At 44.3% G+C, this 25,731-nt stretch overlaps 1 protein-coding gene across 1 annotated transcript; it reads right to left on the bottom strand.

Annotated features, from left to right (window-relative positions):
* Nucleotides 1-10,393: 10,393 nt before the first annotated feature.
* On the bottom strand, nucleotides 10,394-25,226 carry LOC115359841 (uncharacterized). The gene is made up of 7 exons (XM_030052481.1): nucleotides 24,937-25,226; nucleotides 20,098-20,211; nucleotides 18,908-19,021; nucleotides 14,607-14,720; nucleotides 13,416-13,529; nucleotides 11,465-11,524; nucleotides 10,394-10,499 (listed from the first exon to the last, which is right to left on the bottom strand). Exons 1-7 carry the CDS (start codon nucleotides 25,065-25,067, stop codon nucleotides 10,394-10,396), a joined length of 753 nt encoding a protein of 250 aa, XP_029908341.1. The 5' UTR covers nucleotides 25,068-25,226.
* Nucleotides 25,227-25,731: the final 505 nt, after the last annotated feature.

Genomic DNA, 25,731 nt, shown 5'->3' with positions numbered 1-25,731 from the left:
TCCAAACTCACTCGAGACAACGCAATACAGCTAGTGAGACAAGCCGAGGACGTCGCACAGCAGATGAGCCAGCAGGAGCAACAAGCGTCGCTCAACGTCCAGGAGGTGTCACATCGGCGGCCGTGGAAGAGGGGCGGGAGACAGCCGATTAAAGACAAATGGGGTAGGCAGGAGCAAGCCCACTCTGGAGACCCAAAATGTCGCCGGTGTGGTAAAGAAAAACACAAAAACCCCGCCAAATGCCCAGCATCAGAATCTGAGTGTAGAAAATGTGGGAAGAAAGGCCACTGGGAAAGACAGTGTTTTTCTAAGTCAGTGAGAGAAGTCACTCATGACAGTAAAGGCAGTGAAGAGAGCTTTTACCTGGGGGCAGTGAATAAAGTGAACCAAGGCAGTGCAGATCATTGGACAGAGCAGATAATTATAGGACACACTCCAGTTAAGTTCAGAATTGACACAGGGGCTGACGTTACAATAATGAACCAAAAGACATTCAGTGCTCTCAGACCAAAGAGACAGCTAGTAGAGTACAATGGGCCACTAGACAGTCCGGGTGGGGCCCTGGATATAATGGGACAGTTTACAGCCAGTACATTTCACAAACAGAAGAAGTACATTTTTACCATATATGTAGCAAGGGGGCCTACAGTCAGCAACCTATTAGGCAGAGAGACAGCAGTGGAGATGGGGCTGGTTAGAAGAGTTCAGCAAGTCAGGTCAGCTGCAGGGGAGCAGGGGACGCTTAAAACAGACCCTGTTGAGATCCACCTGAAAGATGGAGCTGTGCCATATGCCGTACACACAGCCAGGAGAGTTCCCCTACCACTTCTCCCTAAAGTCCAAACTGAACTACAGAGGATGGAGGAGTGGGGCGTGATAGAGAGAGTCACGCAACCTACGGACTGGTGCGCACCCATGGTGCCAGTCATGAAACCAACAGGCGCAGTAAGGATCTGCGTGGCACTACAAAGGCTCAACGAGAACATCAAAAGAGAGAGATACCAACTGCCAACGACCGAGGAGACACTAGCCAAGCTGTCAGGTTCCACAGTCTTCACATCTCTGGATGCTGCATCTGGCTTTTGGCAGATACCACTGCATGAAGACAGTAGCCTCCTAACCACCTTCATCACACCCTTTGGGAGGTACTGTTTCAAGCGTCTGCCTTTTGGCATAAACATTGCACCAGAGATATTTCAGCGCAAAATGAATGAACTGTTGGAGGGACTTGAGGGAGTGGCTGTGTACATGGATGATGTTATTGTCCATGGGAAGGACATGGTTACACACGATAAGCACCTGCAGAGCACATTACAGAGAATGGAGCAGGCGGGGCTTAAACTCAATAAGGAGAAATGTGTGTACAGACAGTCAGAGCTGCAGTTCCTGGGCCACGTCGTGGGCGCCAGTGGAGTCAGAGCAGACCCCAGCAAGGTGAGCGCCATCAGTGAGCTGCAGGAGCCCACAAATGTGCATGAACTAAAACGTGCATTAGGCATGATTAATTACATGTCAAAATACACTTCAGACCTGGCTACCGCAGCAGGTCCATTGTATGATCTGCTGAAAGAGAAAAACATGTGGACATGGGGTCCACCACAGCAGCAAGCATTCCAGAGATTCAAGGAAGCCCTTATCACCTCACCAGTCTTGGCTCACTATGACCCACAAATACAGACAGCTGTCTCGGCAGATGCAAGCAGCTATGGGATAGGGGGCGTCCTTCTGCAGCTGCACGGAGAAAGCTGGAAACCTGTTGCATACTGTTCCAGGAGGTTGTCTGATGCAGAGACCCGGTACGCGCAGATTGAGAAGGAATGCTTAGCAGGAGTGTGGGCCTGCGAGAGGTTCCAAAAGTATCTGGTCGGCATGGACAGATTCACACTTGTCACAGACCACAAGCCACTGGTGCCACTGATAAACAGTAAGGACTTGGATGTGGTGCCAGTGAGGTGCCAGAGACTCCTGATGCGGCTTATGCGGTTCAATGCCAGGGCAGAATATGCACCAGGAAAAACACTGGTCATAGCCGATACCCTGTCACGCAGTCCTATAGAGAACAAAGACAGCAGCACAGAGAAGATCATTGAGTGTCATGTCAATGCTGTTACCCACAGCTGGCCCATAACACAGCATAAACTGGACATGATACGAGAGGCTACACAGAAGGATGAGCAGCTACAAAGCGCCTGGAAGCTGATCACAGGGGGATGGCCTAATAAAGTGAGTAGCGTCCCTGTCAGCGTAAAAGACTATTACACAGTTAAAGACTCATTGTCTATATGTGAGGGCCTTGTGACACTGGGATGTCGCATTGTAATTCCACAGTCTATGAGACAAGAAATACTAGAGCGCATACATGATGGACACCAAAGCCTGTCAAAATGCAGAGAATGCGCACACGAGACGGTGTGGTGGCCCAAAATATCGGCAGACATCAAACGGAGGGTGGACACATGCCGTTTTTGCTTGGAAAATAGGCGAACACAGCGCAAAGAGCCACTGCAACCCACACCTTTGCCCGAGCGACCGTGGCAACAGATAGCAACAGACATGTGTGAATACAAGGGCAGAAATTACCTTGTGATCTCAGACTACTACTCACGCTACCTAGAGATCTTACACATGACAACTACCACAGCAGACCGAGTTGTCAAGCTGATGAGAGCCACGTGTGCACGGTTTGGGATCCCGGAAAGGATCGTCAGTGACAACGGCCCACAATACACCAGTGAGGCCTGGAAGGACCTTTGCAGACATTATGATATTGAGCATGTCACATCCAGTCCCCACAACCCACAGGCTAATGGTCATGCTGAGCGTGCTGTGCAACTTGCAAAACGCATCCTCAAGGAGGATGACCCAGTGTTGGCACTCATGTGCTACAGAGCGACACCAACAACATCAACGGGGGTGAGCCCAGCTGAATTGCTCATGGGTCGGAAAATCAGAACCACACTCCCATCACTCACGAGCGATCTGGTCCCTAAGTGGCCGGATAAAGACCTCATTAGACGCAGAGACGCTGAGGCCAAGCGACGACAGGCATTCTACTTCAATAAGAGACATGGAGTACGAGTCCTGCCACAGCTCCAACTGGGAGACAACGTCATGCTAAAGCTGGATGAAGAGAGGACATGGACAGGACCAGCGTCTGTCATCCAGGAGAGCTGTACCCAGCGCTCATACCAAGTGAGCTCGCCGAGGGGAGGGGAAATGAGACGGAACAGACGACATATACAGCGTGTGCCACCAGCCACAACGGTGAACACAGAGACTATTGGACTGGGCACAGGGCACTCAAGAGCTGACAACCAACACCAGAACTCTTCTCAAGGACAATGTGAAAACAATGGACATGACAGGAGCACACCAGGTCAGGTTGTGACAAGGTCTGGTAGAGTATGCAAACCAGTGGTAAGACTGGATTTGTAATTCTGATGTGAAAAGAAATGTGAAAAAAAAAAGCAACTGTAAAACACAGTGCATGCTCCTGAAAGAAAATTAAGTGTTGAAAAGAGTGTTTCTGTTATTTGAAAAGCAGTGGTTGTTTAATTATATTGTTATCCTGAAAGAAAAAAGGAAAGAAAGAAAAAATGGAGTAACAGAAAATTTGACCTGTTATTGTTCTGTTGGAGATTTATTGAAGGTCAATTTAAGTTGGTGAATGCGGTAACTTTAAGTGAATGCTTTGAGTGAGTTGATTCTGCTGAGTGCCATTGTAATGATGTTCTGATGTCATAAGCATAACATTCAGGTTTTCTTGTTGGACCGTGATGTTATAACCCTGTTATGGAGAGGTCTGATAATTTGAGGGGGAGATGTCAAGGTATTGGACAGTACTGATTGACAGGTTATTGTAACCTACTCGAGCTTTACAGAGCGGATGTGACATCATTGAAAAGAGACTTACCTGTGTGTAGTTGAGAACTACCGCGCTATATATATTATCTGAGTCCAATGTTTACAGGCTGCTGCAAGTTTAGCAATAAAGCATTTGTTCTATTTGTTCATATAAACTGTTTCGGCCTACAGTTTATTATGACACCCCCGGTCTTCTCCTGGTCTCTCTTTTTTTTTTTCTCTTATGTCCCTCCCTCCCCATGTCTGTCCCGTCCTGTGTGTATATGTATTCTACTTGCTGCCTTCTTGGCCAGGCCTTGCTCGTAAAAGAGATTTTTTTTATCTCAAGCAATTGTTGCCTGGTAAAATAAAGGTCTAAAGAAATAAAAATAAATTAACAGACGGTGACAGAGCTGGAAAAAGAGAGATGCGAGGCAGGTAGGTAACGGAAAGACGGGAATGAGGAAGACAAATGTAAGGGTGGGTGGATGGATGGATGGATGGGTGGGTGGATGGATGGATGGCAGGTAGCTCCAGCAACATTCCAGTAGCCAAGACTGGCCTCATTGTCCTGAGTGTGTGTTGTGGCTGCTCTCTTCTTCCACGTCAGCTGTGTGAACGTTCATTACGCCTTCACGCAGCGCATTTTAAAGGCGAGGACAGGGGCTCATTTGATTGGTTTAATGTGAATCGGCTGTGTCAAACCCACTCCACGCCTTCTCTCCTCCAGTGGCGGGCCGTGAATTTCACACCTTGGCCTTCAGTAGTGGTCCTTCTGAATCAATCCACCCCTCAGTAACTATTTTATGGCTATAAGAACCATCTTATTATGCAGAAATGCAGTATAAAGAGCCGTTGCATCGCAGATAGGTAACTCGTGTAGCCAGAATAAAGAAACAAACCAAGGGTGCACAAGTCTCCTTCTACTGCACCTACAGCTGTGACACACATAAAAAAACATCAATAATAACCTCATAAAACTGCAATATTATTATTTATAATATTACACAAAATCCATCCTCCTTTCTTTCCTCAAGAAGAGTTCAATTACTCTGTTGTACAGATTATTCGTGCGTTTCAGTTCCATCAAGAAGTCCTTTTCTATCGCCATCAAAGCTAATGCTGAAAGTCGAGCCTGCCCTGTCGTATTTCTGGCATAAGTTTTAATTCGCTTTAGGGCTGAAAATGTCCGCTCGACAGAAGCAGTAGACACGGGGATGGTCACCGCCAAACACACAAATGTGTACAGCTGCCCCATGCTCTCACTCAGATTTTTCTGCTGAAGGAAGTCAAGGAGATCAGTGGGAGGTTTTCCAGCAAAATCATCCATGGCATACATTACAGTCAGTTCTGTCCTTAGCCGAGACAGATCGAAAAGTGTTCCGTGGCTCTGTGTTAAGCTGGAGAAGGCTGCATGCGGGGAAATTTTTCTGGTATTCCCGAAGCTTCTGGGGGTCAAGGAGGGTGACAAACATCAGTTTTTCGTGGTCTTGAAATCTGGTCTGTGTCTGGCAAATAATATTGTCCAGAATCCTGCCGTGCAGTTGGTGGTAGTGCGTGCGAGGATCTTGCGCTGGACCTCTTCGTGCGCTCGGAGTGCCTGCGGTGCGTTCAGTGGCCTCGTAGATTTCCTCGTATCGGCTCCTCTCTCGCTCAACGGTGTCACAAAACTCCTTTACCCTTGCCAGACAATACTGTACATCCAGTTTTTTGTCCTGTAGTATCGACAAGAGTCTGAATACTCAAAAATGCCATTAAATGTGTGAAGCAAAAAACAAAACTCAAAATCATCCAGACGTGCTTTAAATCCATCAGCACAGCGCACAGAGTCCTCATCATACTCATCATGATGCTCCAGAATGTGATGAAACAGTTCCTTTAGAGCATCTCTCTTCTCAAACACTGTATTGACCACTCTGGATGTGTACTGCCACCGTGTTGGTGCCACACGAGGGAGACGCCGCTGGCAGATTTCGTCCAGTAGTTGCGTGCGCCGAGGCGATCTAGAAAAAACTGCGCCAAGGCCATTGAGGTGGGCGAAAAAGATCTTGCATTCTTTAAGCTTTGAGGCCCCCTGAGTCAGTACTAAATTGAGCCGATGTGCATAGCAGTATATGAATAAATATCAGATTCCCACAGACGGAGGCCATTTGGACCCCTGCATGTTGAAATAATGTACAATATCATCACTGAAGTTCACAGTTTTTCACATCAACACACAAGGATTGTGTGAAAATACAGTTTGACAACAATTTGAGATGTAAGCCTGAAAGGGCGTGGGAAGGGTGATGCTTTCTTTTGAAGATGACTTGATTGTGGCTGTCACTTAGGGTGTGGACAGGGGAGAAAGTAAAATGTGTATTAATCTACTGCACCTAATGCAAGGAAAATGAAAAACATGTAAACCGCATGCAGAGGGGCAATCACGCTGAGACGCATCACCAGACGCTGCGCCAACAAAACCACAGCGCCCCCGTGTGGTCGCCTCATCATCCTCTGTGTGCTCATTCCCTTGCAGGACCCAAGGAGAGGAAAATGATGGAGAGGACATTGAATCACTGAATCTCACTTTGGAGCCAGTTGTATTGGAGTGAATAGAGGGCGTATGAAGAAACTCATTACAATTCAACACATCTCAGACACCGGATGAATAAATGCCTCCAGAAAATAAAACATCACACTTCAGTGAGTTATAAATAACTCCAAACTGGAGGCATGTCTTCATCCCATGTCAAAAGGTACACACACACACACACACACACACACACACATACACACACACACATACACACACACACACACACACACACACACACGTTCGCAGCACCCCCTGGCGAAAATTAGTTCCCGCGCGCATGTAAGCCTGTAAAACTCCTGTTCAACTAACAGAATATTACATGTTCACACATCATTAAAAAGTGCAGTCTGACCTGAGAGTCTTCAGTCTGCAGTTTGGACTCTCCAGTCCAGCAGACAGCAGCTCCACTCCTGAATCCTGCAGCTGGTTCTCACTCAGGTCCAGCTCTGTCAGATGGGGGTTGGACTTCAGAGCCGAGGCCAGAGAAGCACAGCTGCTCCCTGTCAAGCTGCAGAGCCTCAATCTGAATGAAGAATAAAATATGGAGCTATAATTTCCAGTGTTTTGGATATTTATCAGTCAGAGATTTTTCAAAATATTCAAAAAGGAAGGAAAACCAATGAAATAATTCTCTCTCTCTCTCTCTCTCTCTCTCTCTCTCTCTCTCTCTCTCTCTCTCTCTCTCTCTCTCTCTCTCTCTCTCTCTCTCTCTCTCTCTCTCTCTCTCTCTCTCTCTCTCTCTCTCTCTCTCTCTCTGAGACGGTTGTTAGTTACTTGTCATTCCTCACAAAGCATGCATGCATCCATGATACAGAACCTGACCAACCATCCTCACAAAAACTAAAAGAACCAGCAGCCCCGACTTTAAAAAAGCACAACATATACTTCACAGCAATATCAGCCTTATAGAGATTTAGTGCTACTATATGATTCAAACAATATCCATATATTCATGTCATCATTAAAAAGTGCAGTCTGACCTGAGAGTCTTCAGTCTGCAGTTTGGACTCTCCAGTCCAGCAGACAGCAGCTCCACTCCTGAATCCTGCAGCTGGTCGTTCTCACTCAGGTCCAGCTCTGTCAGATGGGGGTTGGACTTCAGAGCCGAGGCCACGGTTTCACAGTCAGTCTCTGAGAGTTCACAGTCAGAAAGTCTGCAATTACAGATTTAATGTCAAGTCTGTGATTTTCTTGTGTTTATATAGTGTTATATTAGTAGTAATATTAAATTGTATTACAGGATACAATTTTTTGAAAGGTGCTTCATATATAATATCAGAAGAAACCAAGCTGTAGAAACCTGATGCTCAAGTTCAATTACAGAGCAAAAACTCTTATTTTGAAGTATTGTAGGGGTGAGCTGCTATGGGCATCACCATCATGTTGCCTCTTTTTTACCCTGGACTGCCTGAAGTATATTTTTTCTCTTAGAATCAATCCTTTATCCTGAATATTTAGAGAACTACATATCTTTAATGTATTTCTGATGGTGTCAGGTATGGAAGCAGCTCTACACTGTTTGTATAATGTTGATTTGACATCAGGACTAACCGAGCCTTCCTGCAGTTCCTCACAGCTGGGATCAGTCTCCGTCGTCCCTCATCTGATGTTCTGTACGCCTTCAGGTCAAACTCATCCAGAACCTCCTCTGACATCTGCAGCATGTAGGCCAGAGCTGAACAGTGGATCTCAGAAAGTTTCTTCTTTGATCTGTTCTTTGACTTCAGGAACTTTTGGATGTCCTGATGTACTGAGAGGTCGTTCATCTCCATCAAACAGTGGAAGATGTTGATGCTTCTGTCAGGTGAGATATCTTCAGTGTTCATCTCCTTCAGGTTGTTGATGACTCTCTTGATGTCTTCTGGTCCGCTCTCTGTCTGACCCAGCAGGCCTCCTAACAGCCTCTGGTTGGACTCCAGTGAGAGGCCATGAAGGAAACGGACAAAGAGGTCCAGGTGACCATTTTTACTCTCCAGGGCTTCAGACATGACTGTCTCCAGGAAGATATCCAACGATGGCTTTCTGTCATCACATTCTCTCCTCATGACTCTGGCCAGTACCTCTGTGTTGCTGTTGGTGTAGCAGTGGAAGATGTAGACTGCAGCCAGAAACTCCTGAATGCTCAGATGAACAAAGCAGTAGACTTTTCTCTGGAGGAGCACACACTCGGTTTTGAAGATCTCTGTGCACACTCCTGAGTACACCGAGGCCTCTGTGACATCAAGACCACACTCCTCCAGGTCTTCTTGGTAGAACATCAGGTTGCCTTTCTCCAGATGTTCAAACGCCAGCCTGCCCAGCTTCAGAAGAACTTCCCTGTCAGTCTCCATCAGTTCCTGCTGACTCCTGTCATGTCTCTCATCGTACTTGTGCTTCTTCCTCTGTGTCTGAACCAGCAGGAAGTGTGAGTACATGTCAGTCAGGCTCTTGGGCAGCTCTCCTCTCTGGTCTGTAGTCAACATGTGCTCCAGAACTGTAGCAGTGATCCAGCAGAAGACTGGGATGTGGCACATGATGTGGAGGCTCCTGGACGCCTTGATGTGTGAGATGATTCTGCTGCACAGCTCCTCATCACTGGATCTCCTCCTGAAGTACTCCTCCTTCTGGAGGTCAGTGAACCCTCGCACTTCTGTTACCCTGTCCACACATGTAGGAGGGATCTGATTGGCCTGCCTGCAGGTCTGGAAGTTATCCAGAGGAGAGCCGAGGGAAGCAGATTCCCCTTGATGAGGTTTGTCAACAGCACATCTACTGATGATGTCTGTGTGACATCAGACACGACCTCATTGTTCTGGAAATCCAATAAAAACCTGCTTTCATCCAGGCCGTCAAAGATGAACACGACTTTACAGACGGCGAGCTGCTCTGCTGTGACCTTCTCTAATGTTGGATGGAAAACATGGAGCAGCTGGAGAAGACTGTAGCGCTCATCTTTGATCAAGTTCAGCTCCCGGAACGAAAGCAGAACCACAAGACTGACATGTTGGTTTTCCAAGCCCTCTGCCCAGTCCAGAGTGAACTTCTGCACTGAGAAGGTTTTTCCAATCCCGGCAACGCCCTGCGTCACAACTACTCTGATGTGTGTGTCTTGGCCAGGTAAGGGTTTAAAGATGTCCTGGCACTTGATTGGAGTGTCACTGAGGGTCTCCATCTTGGATGTTGTCTCCAGCTGCCACACCTCATGTTGGGTATTAACCTCTTCCCTCCGTCCCTGTGTGATGTAGAGCTCAGTGTAGATCCTGTTGAGGGGGGTTCCACTTCCTGCTGCAGCAGTTCCTTCTGTCACAAATTCACATCTCCTCCTCAGACTGATCTTATGCTCGTCTAAAACCTCCTGCAGACCGCCGTCCACTGGGCTGGTTTGACTGGGTGTCTGCAGTCCAGGTCTTGTTCTGGATCTTTTTCCACACTGGGGACAGGCAGGATCTCCTGATGGATCAGACTGGTCCCAGTATGAGGTGATGCACCGTCTGCAGAACCAGTGTCCACAGCTGGTGGAGACTGGATCCCTCAGGAGCTCCTGACACAAAGCACAGCAGGACAGCTGCTCCTTCACATCACCTCGACTCCTCTTCCTGTCCCTGTGGAGATGAAAGCACTTTGTTTATGTTTAGACAACATTACGTTTTAACTGAAATCTTAAAATCTTTTATAAAATGTCATAAGTGGCCTCTTATGTCACTTTCAGTGACTACATTTAAATGGACTGCAATATTCTAATATTAATGCAATTAAGATAGTATTTAGAAGAAGAAATGTCCATATAAACAGCATGACATCCACAACAAATGCAAAACATGTGAACAGTTTCTGGGTGAGGAGGAAACTCGCTGCAACAAGCTTTCAACAAACAAAAGAGGACGACACCCCCTCGACTTAACCCTGAGATTAGTCACCATGGTTACTGCTTCAGTCTACTACGACTAGACCCCATAACAAATGTCTGAATCCCCTCCACACCCAGGTGGGTCTTCATGCTGGTTCCAGTGCTCCTGTCTGGTTCCAGGACCAGAAGTCAGGTATTACAACACTCAGGCTGGACAATATGCTGATCTCCTGATCGATACTATCATGACACCTGGGAGCCGATCAATACATATTGAGAATCTTAAGTATCCTCTTATCCTTGATGTGTAAATGTGTCAGACACTGGCCCTCACTGTCAGTCTGTCTGGAGAAGCAGAGCTCCTCTGAACGGCCTCGTTCTCTAGTTTGTGTGTGTAAAGTTTGATGAGGCTGTGATTCTCCTAGAGGTCACTAGAGGTCATTTTCTCCAGCGACGTCCAGTTTGACAAAAGTCTCTGCCTGCAGTAAAATGGCTGCTATGGGGGCCAACATCATCACACAGGAATCAAATGTGGCTCATTGAATCCACAAGAGTCTCAGCTTTCCAGTCAAAGCCAACTGATGCAGCTCCAAGACTGTTTAGGCCCCAGTCTGCACACACACACCATTTTACAACAGGCCACAAGAACACATGTGGACTGCAGGCTTTGGGGCCCAAACTGCATGGGATTAGCATTTTGAATTTTGAATAAATAAGTATTTTTTAAAGGAGATTACTTTAACTCAAGGAAAAAATTGATTGAGCAACTTCCAGTGTGTGTGTGTGTGTGTGTGTGTGTGTGTGTGTGTGTGTGTGTGTGTGTGTGTGTGAGTACATGCACATCAGTCTGAGCAGCACAGGATCAGATTTCTCTGTCAGTCAGTGTGAATCTAAACTTCAGACTCAGGTGTGTGAAGAACTTGTGAGTGCAGGTGCAGGTGGAAATGTTCTCAGGTGTTTTGGTGCAAAACATCAAACAGCATCATAGTTTGTGGAAAACAGCACAGAGCCAGATGTGTTCTAGTTGAACAGCTGGATTGCAGAGCAGGGAGCAGTCATTTCTCTCTTTGCAGTCTCTTTTCTTGATCTCCTCACTACTTGCTCTGCTATATAATCTCATGTCATCATATTCCATCAGGCTCACAGTCTGACAGCTGTCTTACTTTGTGTCTGAAGCTCCAGGTTCAGCACTGAAGGTTGGAGGTCGTCCTTTAGACCGGTCACTCTTCATGGACAGACAGCTGGACACTGCAGACTCTGCTCTGTGGCAGGAACCTCTGGAAACACAAATGTTTGAAACATGTTATTAGTTCTTGTAAATCAGGGCTCCAGACTAACTTTTCCACTGGCAGCACTGGTGCTCCCAGCTTTCCCAGTCGCTCCCAGCAGCTCATGATTTGGTCGCAGCCTTTTTTTGTGAGGGGGGCAGTTGAGGTTTTAGGCATGGGCTAAGCGGGCAGCCGCACGGGTCGACATGTTTTCATGCCACGTGAGGGAGGGATGCCACGTGGGGGAGGGGCGGCACGAGCCCAAAAAAAAAAAAAAAACAGCGCTGCAGATCAGTTTTCTATCACTGTATTCATCCGAAATAAGATGATATTTTTTCCTTTGAAAATGACCTGAAAAAACACCCTCGTATTGGGGGTCTAAGCAAACACACCTGTATTGTACTTGCATATGTAAACCAGTAGGTAGGCTCTCCTGATGCAGTGATTACCGGCGAATGGCCGCATTGCACAGTCAATAATCAGCCATGTTGTCTGTGTCATTGTCTGCTGTGCTGCTGCAGCCGCATATGAACAAAAGTTGATTTATAATGAAAGGTATATATGGCAGTCTGTGTGCACCGCTCACCTGTCAGATCCAGCAGACCGGCCCGCCTGATGCCGGCCGGTGGCTTTTTTATTCAAACAAGATTTTGTCCTTATAAAAAGTATTCTTTCAAAAAAGGTATTTGTGCAGGTGCCGGTGTTCTGTCGATTTTTGCTGCTTTGTTGAAATTTGCTACCGCTGCATAAACCAACAGGTCAATCTATCGATATCGGCATTAAGTGGGCAAAGTTATCTTCTCTCATGTGTCTGGGTACAAAAAGTGTGATGAAATTTAGACATACCATTTTAATATTTGTAATCAATATTTCAGGGGTAGCATATTTCGATAGTCCAGTAACAGCCTATCAGATAACCCTATCGCTACTCTGTGCATTCATATAAGACTACTGATCACCTCACTGGCACTGCAGGATGAATGGCAGCATATTGAGACATACTATTTTAATATTTATAATCAATATTTCAGGGGTAGCATATTTCGGGGGGTAGGAGTAGTCACATGGAAGGGCGCAAGGCAGTAATTTTGCCTAGGGTGGCAACCCATAGTAGCAATATATAAGCAAGCAATAAAAATTATGGATCAAAAACCAATGAGATGGCACCACTGTGGCATCCTGAGAAAACACAACCTTCTTGCATTTGAAAACTTCATAATTTACATTAATATCAGACTGGTTTTTAAATGTCTTCATAACTATGTATCAGCCCTGTTTTCTGCACTGATAAAAAGGCGTTGGAGCTCAAGCCAAATAAACACACGGGCCTCCTATAACGGTGACTGCATTGTTCCCAGGTGTACGACATCATTTGGACAGTCTGCCTTCTCAGTAAAAGGTGTTAACCTGTGGAACACTCTACCCACTCACCTGAAACTGGAGACTGATACAAATGCTTTTAATAGAGGACTAAAAGCATGGTTAAAAGCAAAACAACAATGTTGTATAAATATGGACTTTATTAATGTTACTAATATCACTGTTGCAAGCATGAATTCTGTTTTTATTATTGTTGATCATATGCTCTGTGTGTTTTAGAAAAGCCGCCTATGGACTGGTGTGCTACAATCACCCAAGCAAAGCATCTGGTCTGTCCACTGCGACAGTGTCAATGTATTTGTGATGTCCATATCAAATAAAAACAAATGTAAATCAAATAAAAATAAATAAATAAATAAACATGGGCAGAACCGCCACTGGAGGGGGTCCAGCTAAAAGAACGGATGTGGCTCATGATCTGAAGCATCAGTTTTGGGGTCACGTCTACTTTCTCCATGAGCCACGAACAGATTTCACAAGAAAACAGTGAACACACACTGCACTCTGACAGCTGTCTTACTTTGTGTCTGAAGGTCCAGGTTCAATGCTGAAGGTTGGAGGCTTTCCTTTAGACCGGTCACTCTTCATGGACAGACAGCTGGACACTGCAGACTCTGCTCTGTGGCAGGAACCTCTGGAAACACAAATGTTTGAAACATGTTATTAGTTAAATAATCAGCTCCACACCGCTTCATTTTGGGAACGAGGTCACAGCTAAATGGACTGTTTCATAAACTTCTGTGTCCTCCACTTTGGACAATATAAACCCCCGGCAGGTGAACAGATATAACCACGTGAGATTTGAACTCTCATGCTGCTTGCAGTTTGGAGCCCTGAGTGATGAACTGCATCATTCAAAAAAAGGTTTGGAGAGGAAATGAAGTTTTACTGGGCAGGAAATTGAACCAACAGACACTCTGAGGATTCTGCTCTCCACTTTCTCTGGTAAGTCGATTTAAATGTTCCTGTTCTGCATCCTGTTAGCTCGCTGTAATAACTGATGTGAAGAAGCTCATGTTTGTCCGTCTGTCCAGCTACATGTGATCCAGCCTCAGAGCCCAGCAGCTGTCGTCTGACGACCACATGATCGTGTCGGGACGAGGGACGACTTTTCAGGTTGAAGCAGAAAGAAGCCAGAAAACGCTTCCATTTCTGTGTCTTTGATAACCAGTCCAACGTTTCTCCACACAAAACACAAACAGCCATATTTTCTGGAGGTGTTTTAGGTGCACACAACCTTTCTGTTGTTGCACTGCACCTCTCTGCACCTCTATATAGGTCTGTATATACAGAGTGTGTTGACAGAGGAACCAGCAGAAACCAGAACGCTTCCAAGACCAAAATGGTAAAGATGAGAAAATATGATAATACAGGCCTGCAGTTCGTTTTGCAGTGACTCTGATTTGGATTTGCAGATCAGTAAATCTTTACAGTGAATCTAAACTTCAGACTCAGGTGTGTGAAGAACTTGTGAGTGTAGGTGCAGGTGGAAATGTTCTCAGGTGTTTTGGTGCAAAACATCAAACAGCATCACAGTTTGTGGAAAACAGCACAGACCCAGATGTGTTTTGGTTGAACAGCTGGATTGCAGAGCAGGGAGCAGTCATTTCTCTCTTTGCAGTCTCTTTTCTTGATCTCCTCACTACTTGCTCTGCTATATAATCTCATGTCATCATATTCCATCAGGCTCACAGTCTGACAGCTGTCTTACTTTGTGTCTGAAGCTCCAGGTTCAGCACTGAAGGTTGGAGGTCGTCCTTTAGACCGGTCGCTCTTCATGGACAGACAGCTGGACACTGCAGACTCTGCTCTGTGGCAGGAACCTCTGGAAACACAAATGTTTGAAACATGTTATTAGTTCTTGTAAATCAGGGCTCCAGACTAACTTTTCCACTGGCAGCACTGGTGCTCCCAGCTTTCCCAGTCGCTCCCAGCAGCTCATGGTTTGGTCGCAGCCTTTTTTTGTGAGGGGGGCAGTTGCGGTTTTAGGTATGGGCTAAGCAGGCAGCCGCCTCGGGCAACATTTTTTCATGCCACGAGGGGGGGGGTGGGTGGGGGGGGGAGGGGGGGGGGGTGTATGGCATGAGCACCAAAAAAAAAAATCAGTGCTGCAAATCAGTTTTCCATTACCGTATTCATCCGAATATAAGATGATATTTTCTCCATTGAAAATGCCCTGAAAAAACACCCTCGTCTACAGTGGCGGCTGGTGAAAAAAATTCTTGGTGGGGCTGGTGTGCCAACACATTTCCCTGCCTAGTCTAGTGTAAGCATTCAAATGAACAGTGGGAAAATTACTAACAGTTCCAAAATAATATTTAATTTCCTTCTCAAAATCAACAATTTCAAAGATAAAATAACAATTTACAGCTACACTATATTACCAAAAGTATTCGCTCACCTGCCTTTACTCATACTATGAACTGAAGTGCCATCCCATTCCTAACCCATAGAGTTCAATATGATGTCGGTCCACCTTTTGCAGCTATTACAGCTTCAACTCTTCTGGGAAGACTGTCCACAAGGTTGAGGAGAGTGTTTATAGGAATTTTTGACCATTCTTCCAAAAGCGCATTGGTGAGGTCACACACTGATGTTGGTCGAGAAGGCCTGGCTCTCAGTCTCCGCTCTAATTCATCCCAAAGGTGTTCTATCGGGTTCAGGTCAGGACTCTGTGCAGGCCAGTCAAGTTCATCCACACCAGACTCTGTCATCCATGTCTTTATGGACCTTGCTTTGTGCACTGGTGCACAGTCATGTTGGAAGAGGAAGGGGCCCGCTCCAAACTGTTCCCACAAGGTTGGGAGCATGGAATTGTCCAAAATGTTTTGGTATCCTGAAGCATTCAAAGTTCCTTTCACTGGAACTAAGGGGCCAAGCCCAGCTCCTGAAAAACAACCCCACACCATAATTCCTCCTCCACCAAATTTCACAGTCGGCACAATGCAGTCTGAAATGTACCGTTCTCCTGGCAACCTCCAAACCCAGACTCGTCCATCAGATTGCCAGATGGAAAAGCGTGATTCATCACTCCAGAGAACGCGTCTCCACTGCTCTAGAGGCCAGTGGCGGCGTGCTTTACACCATTGCATCCGACGCTTTGCATTGCACTTGGTGATGTGTGGCTTGGCTGCAGCTGCTCGGCCATGGAAACCCATTCCATGAAGCTCTCTGCGTACTGTACTTGGGCTAATCTGAAGGTCACATGAAGTTTGTAGCTCTGTAGCAATTGACTGTGCAGAAAGTCGGCGACCTCTTTGCACTATGCGCTTCAGCATCCGCTGACCCCTCTCCGTCACTTTACGTGGCCTACCACTTCGTGGCTGAGTTGCTGTTGTTCCCAAACGCTTCCATTTTGTTATAATAGAGCTGACAGTTGACTGTGGAATATTTAGGAGCGAGGAAATTTCACCACTGGATTTGTTGCACAGGTGGCATCCTATGACAGTTCCACGCTGGAATTCACTGAGCTCCTGAGAGCGGCCCATTCTTTCACAAATGTCTTGTTTCACAGTCTGCATGCCTGAGTGCTTGATTTTATACACCTGTGGCCAGGCCAAGTGATTAGGACACCTGATTCTGATCATTTGAATGGGTGAGCGAATACTTTTGGTAATATAGTGTATATTAGACTTTATGCTATCAAATACTATACAATACAATACAATAATAAGATAACTTTACAGAAAGGGATTTCAGCTGAATCTATACAAATCAACAGTGTGAGTGAGTGAGTGAGTTTACAGCAAAGTTCTTTTCAAAAATTAAAACATAATCAGATGATTTACCCTATCTGATCAAGAAAAAATGCAACATTTGCTTGAAGAAAACAGCATCATCATCAGTGCCATAGAAGCAGCAAAATTTGTCAGTGCATGTCACAAACACAACAGAACAACAGGGGGTTACAGCGGATCTTTTGTAGCACAGAGGAGATATGTTGCTCAAACACTAGCTATGTAGTATTATGAGTTGTAGAACATAATAAATTATCTTTAAGGAGCAGATGTTTACCAGTAAGCTTGACTCCAATAATTTAACAATAAGTTAAATTATTATTGTTTTAAAAATGTAAATTACTTATCAACCAGACCTAACAATTCAGCTACCAATGAATGAGCAGGAGTATGCCTGTGATAACACAGTTTGAATAATAAAAAGTAAGACAAAGTGATACTTCTTCTCTGAATAGACAAGCTAAGCCAGTGTGCTTCTGTTAGCCAGTGAAAATAGAGCGGAGTGGCAACTCTTTGCTTTGTTGCACAATCTATGTCAGCGCGCTGCTGTAGCCTCGAAAGTTTCTCTGCCTTTTGGCTCGCGCGGTGCCGGTGCGGTTGTTATTATGTCAAATTCTGAGTTAAAAACAGTCACCCAGATGGCCACGGAAAAAGCGAGTTGCGCTTTTCGGCGCGCTGTTTGCATCCCTGGTGTGTGTCTGTCTCTCTCACTGGGTCTGTCTCTCTCTCTCTGTGTGTGTCTGTCTGTGTGTGTGTCCACGCTGAATCATACCTGTCACTTCTGAAAAGGATGCAGGGGAAGCAGTAAAGTGCACTGGCTGCTCCACAACCTGTCAGCCACGGCTTGCGCTGAAACCAGCTCCGGCAAAAAGTCCTGCTATAGGATGCAGCTTTCTCCTTGGTTTTCTGTTGGATGTTGATTTCGGGCTTGTCGTGTCCCAGCTCCTTAACGCGGATTTTTTCCGCTATCCTCCTTCTCGCAAAAGGGTAATTTAATAAGGATCTCACCGAATTTGGTGGAAGCTGCTGCTCTTGAACTCTTGTCATCGTCGCCGCCATTATCTCTCTCACTCACTCCTCGCGGTATTTTTTTTTCGTAGGGCACCGTAAGTCTGGGAATCTCACTACGAAAAACAATGATCGCTGGCTCCTCAAGTAGCTTTAGCAGTCCGAAACCTTCACGCATTTTACGTGGACGTAGGGGCGACATTTCCAGAATTTGGCGACGTTGATTGGCCAATTATTCATCATTTTCCCCTAGCAACCATAACCGGATTGGCTATTTAGCTGCAGGTCTGGGGCGCTTTGACGAGCGCCCCTAAAGAGAAATGATACAGTATGTAGGAGGAAATTCACTATTGATTTAATGAGTCAGTTGGTGTAAATGTTGTTTAAATGATTCAGATTGCATGTAGGCATACACTATTAAGTAAAACTGACACTGATGATAAAATTTGTAAATATATACATTAGAGATTTTTCCCCTCCACATCTGGAGGGGCGGCACCCCAGCGCCCCCTATGGGCCAGCCGCCACTGCTCGTCTAATATTGGGGGTCTAAGCAAATTCACCTGTATTGTACTTGAATATGTAAACCAGTAAGTAGGCTCGCCTGATGCTGTGATTACCGGCGAATGGCCGCATTGCACAGTCAATAATCAACCATGTTGTCTGTGTCATTGTCCGTTGTGCTGCTGCAGCCACATTTGAAGAAAAGTTGATTTATAATGAAAGGTATAAATGGCTGTCTGTGTGCACCGCTCACCTGTCAGATCCGGCAGACCGGCCCGCCTGATGGCGACTGGTGGCTTTTTTATTCAAACAAGAATTTGTCCATATAAAAAGTATTTTTCCAAAAAAGGTATTTGTGCAGGTGCCGGTGTTCTGTCGATTTTTGCTGCTTTGTTGAAATTTGCTACCGCCGCATAAACCGACAGGTCAATCTATCGATATCGGCATTAAGTGGGCAAAGTTATCTTCTCTCGTGTGTCTGGGTACATAAAGTGTGATGAAATTTAGACATACCATTTTAATATTTGTAATCAATATTTCAGGGGTAGCATATTTCAGAGGGTAGGAGTAGTCACATGGCAATAATCTTGCCTAGGGCAGCAACATGGGCAGAAACGCCACTGGAGGGGGTCCAGCTAAAAGAGCGGATGTGGCTCATGATCTGAAGCATCAGTTTTGGGGTCACGTCTACTTTCTCCATGAGCCACAAACAGATTTCACAAGAAAACAGTGAACACACACTGCTCTCTGACAGCTGTCTTACTTTGTGTCTGAAGCTCCAGGTCCATTACTGAAGGTTGGAGGTCGTCCTTTAGACCGGTCGCTCTTCATGGACAGACAGCTGGACACTGCAGACTCTGCTCTGTGGTAGGAACCTCTGGAAACACAAATGTTTGAAACATGTTCTTAGTTAAATAATCAGCTCCACACCGCTTCATTTTGGGAACGAGGTCACAGCTAAATGGACTGTTTCATAAACTTCTGTGTCCTCCACTTTGGACAATATAAACCCCCGGCAGGTGAACAGATATAACCACGTGAGATTTGAACTCTCACACTGCTTGAAGTTTGGAGCCCTGAGTGATGAACTGCATCATTCAAAAAAGGTTTGGAGGGGAAATGAAGTTTTACTGGGCAGGAAATTGAACCAACAGACACTCTGAGGATTCTGCTCTCCACTTTCTCTGGTAAGTCGATTTAAATGTTCCTGTTCTGCATCCTGTTAGCTCGCTGTAATAACTGATGTGAAGAAGCTCATGTTTGTCCGTCTGTCCAGCTACATGTGATCCAGCCTCAGAGCCCAGCAGCTGTCGTCTGACGACCACGTTCTCCTGTTGGGACGAGGGACGACTTTTCAGGTTGAAGCAGAAAGAAGCCAGAAAACGCTTCCATTTCTGTGTCTTTGATAACCAGTCCAACGTTTCTCCACACAAAACACAAACAGCCATATTTTCTGGAGGTGTTTTAGGTGCACACAACCTTTCTGTTGTTGCACTGCACCTCTCTGCCCCTCTATATAGGTCTGTATATACAGAGTCTGTTGATAGAGGAACCAGCAGAAACCAGAACGCTTCCAAGACCAAAATGGTAAAGATGAGAAAATATTATAATACAGGCCTGCAGTTTGTCTTGCAGTGATTCTGATTTGGATTTGCAGATCAGTAAATCTTTACAGTGAATCTAAACTTCAGACTCAGGTGTGTGAAGAACTTGTGAGTGTAGGTGCACGTGGAAATGTTCTCAGGTGTTTTGGTGCAAAACATCAAACAGCATCACAGTTTGTGGAAAACAGCACAGAGCCAGATGTGTTCTAGTTGAACAGCTGGATTGCAGAGCAGGGAGCAGTCATTTCTCTCTTTGCAGTCTCTTTTCTTGATCTCCTCACTACTTGCTCTGCTATATAATCTCATGTCATCATATTCCATCAGGCTCACAGTCTGACAGCTGTCTTACTTTGTGTCTGAAGGTCCAGGTTCAGCACTGAAGGTTGGAGGTCGTCCTTTAGACCGGTCGCTCTTCATGGACAGACAGCTGGACACTGCAGACTCTGCTCTGTGGCAGGAACCTCTGGAAACACAAATGTTTGAAACATGTTATTAGTTCTTGTAAATCAGGGCTCCAGACTAACTTTTCCACTGGCAGCACTGGTGCTCCCAGCCAGTGTTGTGCATGAACGAGTTCAAAAGAACGCGTTCATTGAACACATTCATTTTTTTAAGAACGCTGAACTGAACGCAACGTATTTGTGAATAAAGAACCTGAACGTGAACTCGTTCAGATTATGTGAGAGTCAGCGCCAGTGTTTAGGTCCAATTATTGCGGAATTTCCCTTCTCCTTTTTAACACGAAATATTGCAGAATTTGACATAATTTGAATGAGATGCTGTTTTTGTGTGGAATATGAACATATGTCTGGGGACAATTACATGGAGGGAAGCAAATCTGGGTGGCACAACCCCTGCAGTGGTTTCACCTGCACCACCAAGAAAAACCATTACAACACCTGCACCACCAAGAAACAACATTATACAACATGTAGATCCGACCGAGCAATCTGATTGGTCAATCAGACGTTTAGAATGTGCTCAAATGAGCAATTGAGGACGGCTAGCCGTGCTCAAATGAAAAAAAAAACAAAAAACTCTTCACTGAAAATATTACTCCGCCCGGTAAGGTTATTGCCGGAGTCTGTGTGGTTTCCATGGCAACAAGAAACGTTTCACTGAAAACCCGCATCAAAAGACGCTGTCAACTTTGTTAGTCTGCATAAGATTCAAGATTCAAGATTTATTCGTCACATGCATGAATGTACAGGTACAGCAGCAGTGAAATGTAATTGCAACAACTCCAGCACTGTGCAAGTAAAAAAAAAAATAATAATAATAATAATAGTAATAATAATAATTAGAATAATTAGAATAAAAAAAATAAAATGAAATAAAATTAAATTAAATTAAAGATAAAATAGAAAGAATATATGACATTCCTATATACAATGAACTAGATGTCCTGGAGGCTGGGCAGTGCTGTGCAGGTGATGCGTTCAGCACATCGTTTCACTCTGTGCAGGGCCTTCCTGTCCTGGGAGCTGCAGCTGCCGTACCAGGCAGTGATGCTCACAGAAAGCATAGACCCCACTGTGGACCGTTTGGTTGTCAGTTTTGATTTATTTGGCGACCTAAGTTTGGATAAACGGCTGAACGAGGAAGACAAGACAGAAGAGAAAAAGGAGAGATACGCGAGAGTGACGAGTGAAGAGCTGGATCAGCTGGAGAGGTCAGGAAATGAAGCCGCTACGGCCCGGTCAACGTCTTGGGCCGTCAAATGTCTACAAGACTACCTGACAAACACCGGGCAAACAGCTGATTTCTCACCTGTAAGGAAAGAAGAGCTGAACAAGATCCTCCGTGAATTTTATGGAGCTTTAATTTCTATAATGAAGAATGAAATGCGGAGTCAGCAGCACGGACAGTACCTGTAAGATTTTCCACGGAGATGTGCGGCTATAGCTTTTTTCTTGTTATTAACATGTTAATGTTATCAGTTATTAATTAGCCTATTAACGGAACTCGGCGCAAGCACCTCATTCCTGGCCGCATCACTGTCGTGACAATAATAACGGTCTAGCACACCCTCTCGTGTAATAATGCTTAATTACAACACCTGCACCACCAAGAAAAACCATTACAACACCTGCACCACCAAGAAACAACATTACAACACCTGCACCACCAAGAAACAACATTACAACACCTGCACCACCAAGAAAAACCATTACAACACCTGCACCACCAAGAAACAACATTACAACACCTGCAGCACCAAGAAAAACCATTACAACACCTGCACCACCAAGAAAAACCATTCCAACACCTGCAGCAGCACCGTACGAGTCCAAAAGGCAGAGAAACTTTCCAGCTACAGCAGTGCACTGACATAGATTGTGTAACAAAGTGAAGAGGTGCCACTCCCCTCTTTTTTCATTGGCTAACAGAAGCACACTGGGTTAGCTTGTCTATTCAGAGAAGAGGTATCACTTCGGCTTATTTTTCAATTAAGCATTATTACACGAGAGGGCGTGCTTGAGGCGCAAGCGCCTCGTTCCTTGACACATCACTGTCGTGACAATAATAACGGTCAAGCACACCCTCGAGTGTAATAATGCAAATATACAACTATTACCAACAAAATAAAATGTATAATCAAAATGTATTTATATTGTAGGCATTTCGCTGCCAAAATGTACAAGTTTTTTTTGCTAGTAGGCCTATTCTCTCCGTTTCAGTGGAAATCTGAGAGATCTGACGTTAACTAGTCCCTGTCAGCCAGCCAACTTGGACTTATGTTTTCTAGACATCGTGATTCCCCAAAACTGAATAAATACCACAGATAGCAACACAAAACTGCTCTGCTGGCTCAATCATGTTGTTACTAGAATATCCGCTGGAAAAAAATATTTTTTTCATGGACTGATAGTTATACTTCTGCCGACTTCTCAGTCATTTTTAATCTAACAGTTGCCGTGACAACGACTCAGCAGCACAGCTGATCTGTATCTACAACCATCTTATATGAACAGTTATATTTAAATACAGGCTACTGTTTTCCAGTGTCGGCGCCACAACAAACATCTGTCTTTTCATAAACTCACTGGCAGATGTTTTATTTCAGCTGGCGGTGTGTCACTCCAATTTAACGTCAGCTCCGATTAATGTGGCTAAGCAGCAAAAGTAACAGTAAGCAGTCACATTAAGGCTGAACAGAGTTATATAATTTCAAAACCACCTTTTGGGGGCTTTTATTAATCACCTTTTCAGGCTGTTATCAATTTACCTCTGAAATAAAGACGACAGTTTTCACAGATGTGTTGCTTTATTAAATGTTCACTTCAGTGTACAGATGCAAACAAATGGACAAATTAATTCAATCAATGTCCTAGGAAACACATAAAGAATAAACAAATTTATAACGATTAATAGGCTAATTAATAACTAACTGATAACATTAATACATTAATAACAAGAAAAAACATCAACATTTCCACATCTCTGTGGAAAATCTTACAGGTACTGTCTGTGCTGCTGACTCCGCATTTCATTTTCTATTGTAGAAATTAAAGCTCCATAAAATTCACGGAGGATCTTGTTTAGCTCTTCTTTCCTTACAGGTGAGAAATCAGCTGTTTGTCCGGTGTTTTTCAGGTAGTCTTTTGACATTTGACATTTGACGGCCCAAGACGTTGACCGGGCCGTACCGGCTTCATTTCCTGACCTCTCCAGCTGATCCAGCTCTTCACTCGTCACTCTCGCGTATCTCTCCTTTTTCTCTTCTGTCTTGTCTTCCTCGTTCAGCCGTTTATCCAAACTTAGGTCGCCAAAGAAATCAAAATTGATGAAAAAACGGTACATTATGCAGGCTAACAAATTTGACAGCGGCTTTTAATGCATGTTTTGGTGAAATGTTTCTTGTTGCCATGGTAACCACACAGACTCCGGCAATAACATTGCTGGGCGGAGTAATATTTTCAGTGAAGAGGTGTTAATTGCTCATTTGAGCACATTCTAAACATCTGATTGACCAATCAGATTGCTCGGTCGGATTTACGTGTTGTATAATTTATGTTATCACATGCATACTACTGCACATTCATTGGTAGCTGAATTGTTAGGTCTGTTTGATAAGTAATTTACATTTTTTAAACAAATAATTTAACATTGTTCAATCACTGATAACATATCATTTTCACCTTTTATTGCTATAACAATGTAATTATTAAATAAATAAATAAATAAAGTGTTGTTTATTTGTTACCTCAATTAATTTAAGGTAATTTCTATTTCATTTGTGTGAATTTTAGTCATAAACATTAAAAACACACTCTTTTTTTTGGTAGTAAAGTAAAATAAGAGTAAAAGGTAAAAAACTGAATTCCCCAAAATTAAAACGGAAAAAAACGATATTTCCAAAAATTAAAACGAAAAAAACGGAATTTGGGAAAAATAAAACGGATTTTATAGGGCCCTACATAGATTCCGACAGCAAAAATCTAACCTTTCTGTGCACATCATGTCCACCTGCGCTGAAAAACACTTTCAGCGCAGGTGGACATGTCAACTACAAATTTGAAAAGGCATTTGGAGTTGAAGCATCCATCCAGTGTGAGAAAATATCTGCAAGTCCTTGACAATCCCAAAAAGTCATCAGGAATGGGCAAGAACACCCCCTGCCAGCCCCAAATGACTCAAGTCACACTGCCTGCAGCCTTCAGGGGTATTACTGGATTTCCCAGCAACAGGTAGACAAATTAATAATGGACTACATTATCGGAGATTTACAGATTTCTACAATTCCACTAGGACAATATATAATTGTAAACAGTGAACAGTTTTAGGTGGTGATGGATGTCATAGTTTTCTTTGAAAAACAAGGTCAGTCTTTCATTCTCACTTTTCACCTAAAAAAACTGAAATGAACTGAACTTTGAACTAGTTCAAAATTGAAATGGTGAACTATGAATGTGAACTATTCATTTTTATACTGTGTGAACTGAACTTTGAACCAGTTCATGAGAACTATGAACTTGCACAACACTGCTCCCAGCTTTCCCAGTCGCTCCCAGCAGCTCAGGATTTGGTCTCAGCCTTTTTTGTGAGGGGGGGTCCAGCTAAAAGAGCGGATGTGGCTCATGACCTGAAGCATCAGTTTTGGGGTCACGTCTACTTTCTCCATGAGCCACAAACAGATTTCACAAGAAAACAGTGAACACACACTGCACTCTAACAGCTGTCTTACTTTGTGTCTGAAGGTCCAGGTTCAATGCTGAAGGTTGGAGGTCGTCCTTTAGACCGGTCGCTCTTCATGGACAGACAGCTGGACACTGCAGACTCTGCTCTGCCCTCCTCTTCCTCCACACAGTCACTCATCTTCTGATTTAAGTCAGTCTAAGAGGTGCAAACACACACACACACACACACACACCAAAGGGATGATATATGATTTGATGTTCTAGTTTCCTATGGGAAACCAGGCATTAACTGTATTTTATTATTCTTCTTTATTGAACATGTTAAAAAAAGACAGGGATAAACAAACAGAAGTATGACATGTAAACAATATGAGCAATCTGTAATTGTGATTTAAAGTTTCCCATTTCTACATATTGGTATCTATTATGTAAGTAGCTGGTTATCGGTGTTAGTGCTGTCCCTCTGATGCCATATCTTTGCAGTTTTCTGTAATACAGTTGTCCCTCTACGTTCTAAAAATAACCCGCAATAGGCAAAATCCAAAGCCAAGTAGTCAGCTTTATTTTTTCCAATTATTCTAGATGTTTTAAGGCTGTAAAACCCCTCACTACACACTTTATACACTTTTCTCAGACAGGCATTAACATTTTCTCACTTTTCTCTCTTGTTTAAACTCTCAAAGTTCAAACCTTCGTAGAAAAATAAGTCCAGTATTATAGAATGAACGCATTCTGTACTGTACAGGAGACACGGCATGGAGGAGATAGATTGACAATGGTCTACAGTCCCTTAGCCAATCAGGACGCAGAACACAATGCGCTGTAAAAAAAAAAAAAAAAAA

This window comes from Myripristis murdjan, chromosome 5 (assembly GCF_902150065.1).
Source record: "Myripristis murdjan chromosome 5, fMyrMur1.1, whole genome shotgun sequence".
In the NCBI taxonomy this organism is placed as follows: Eukaryota; Metazoa; Chordata; class Actinopteri; order Holocentriformes; family Holocentridae; genus Myripristis; species Myripristis murdjan.
This window is presented reverse-complemented; position numbering and strand designations above follow the sequence as displayed.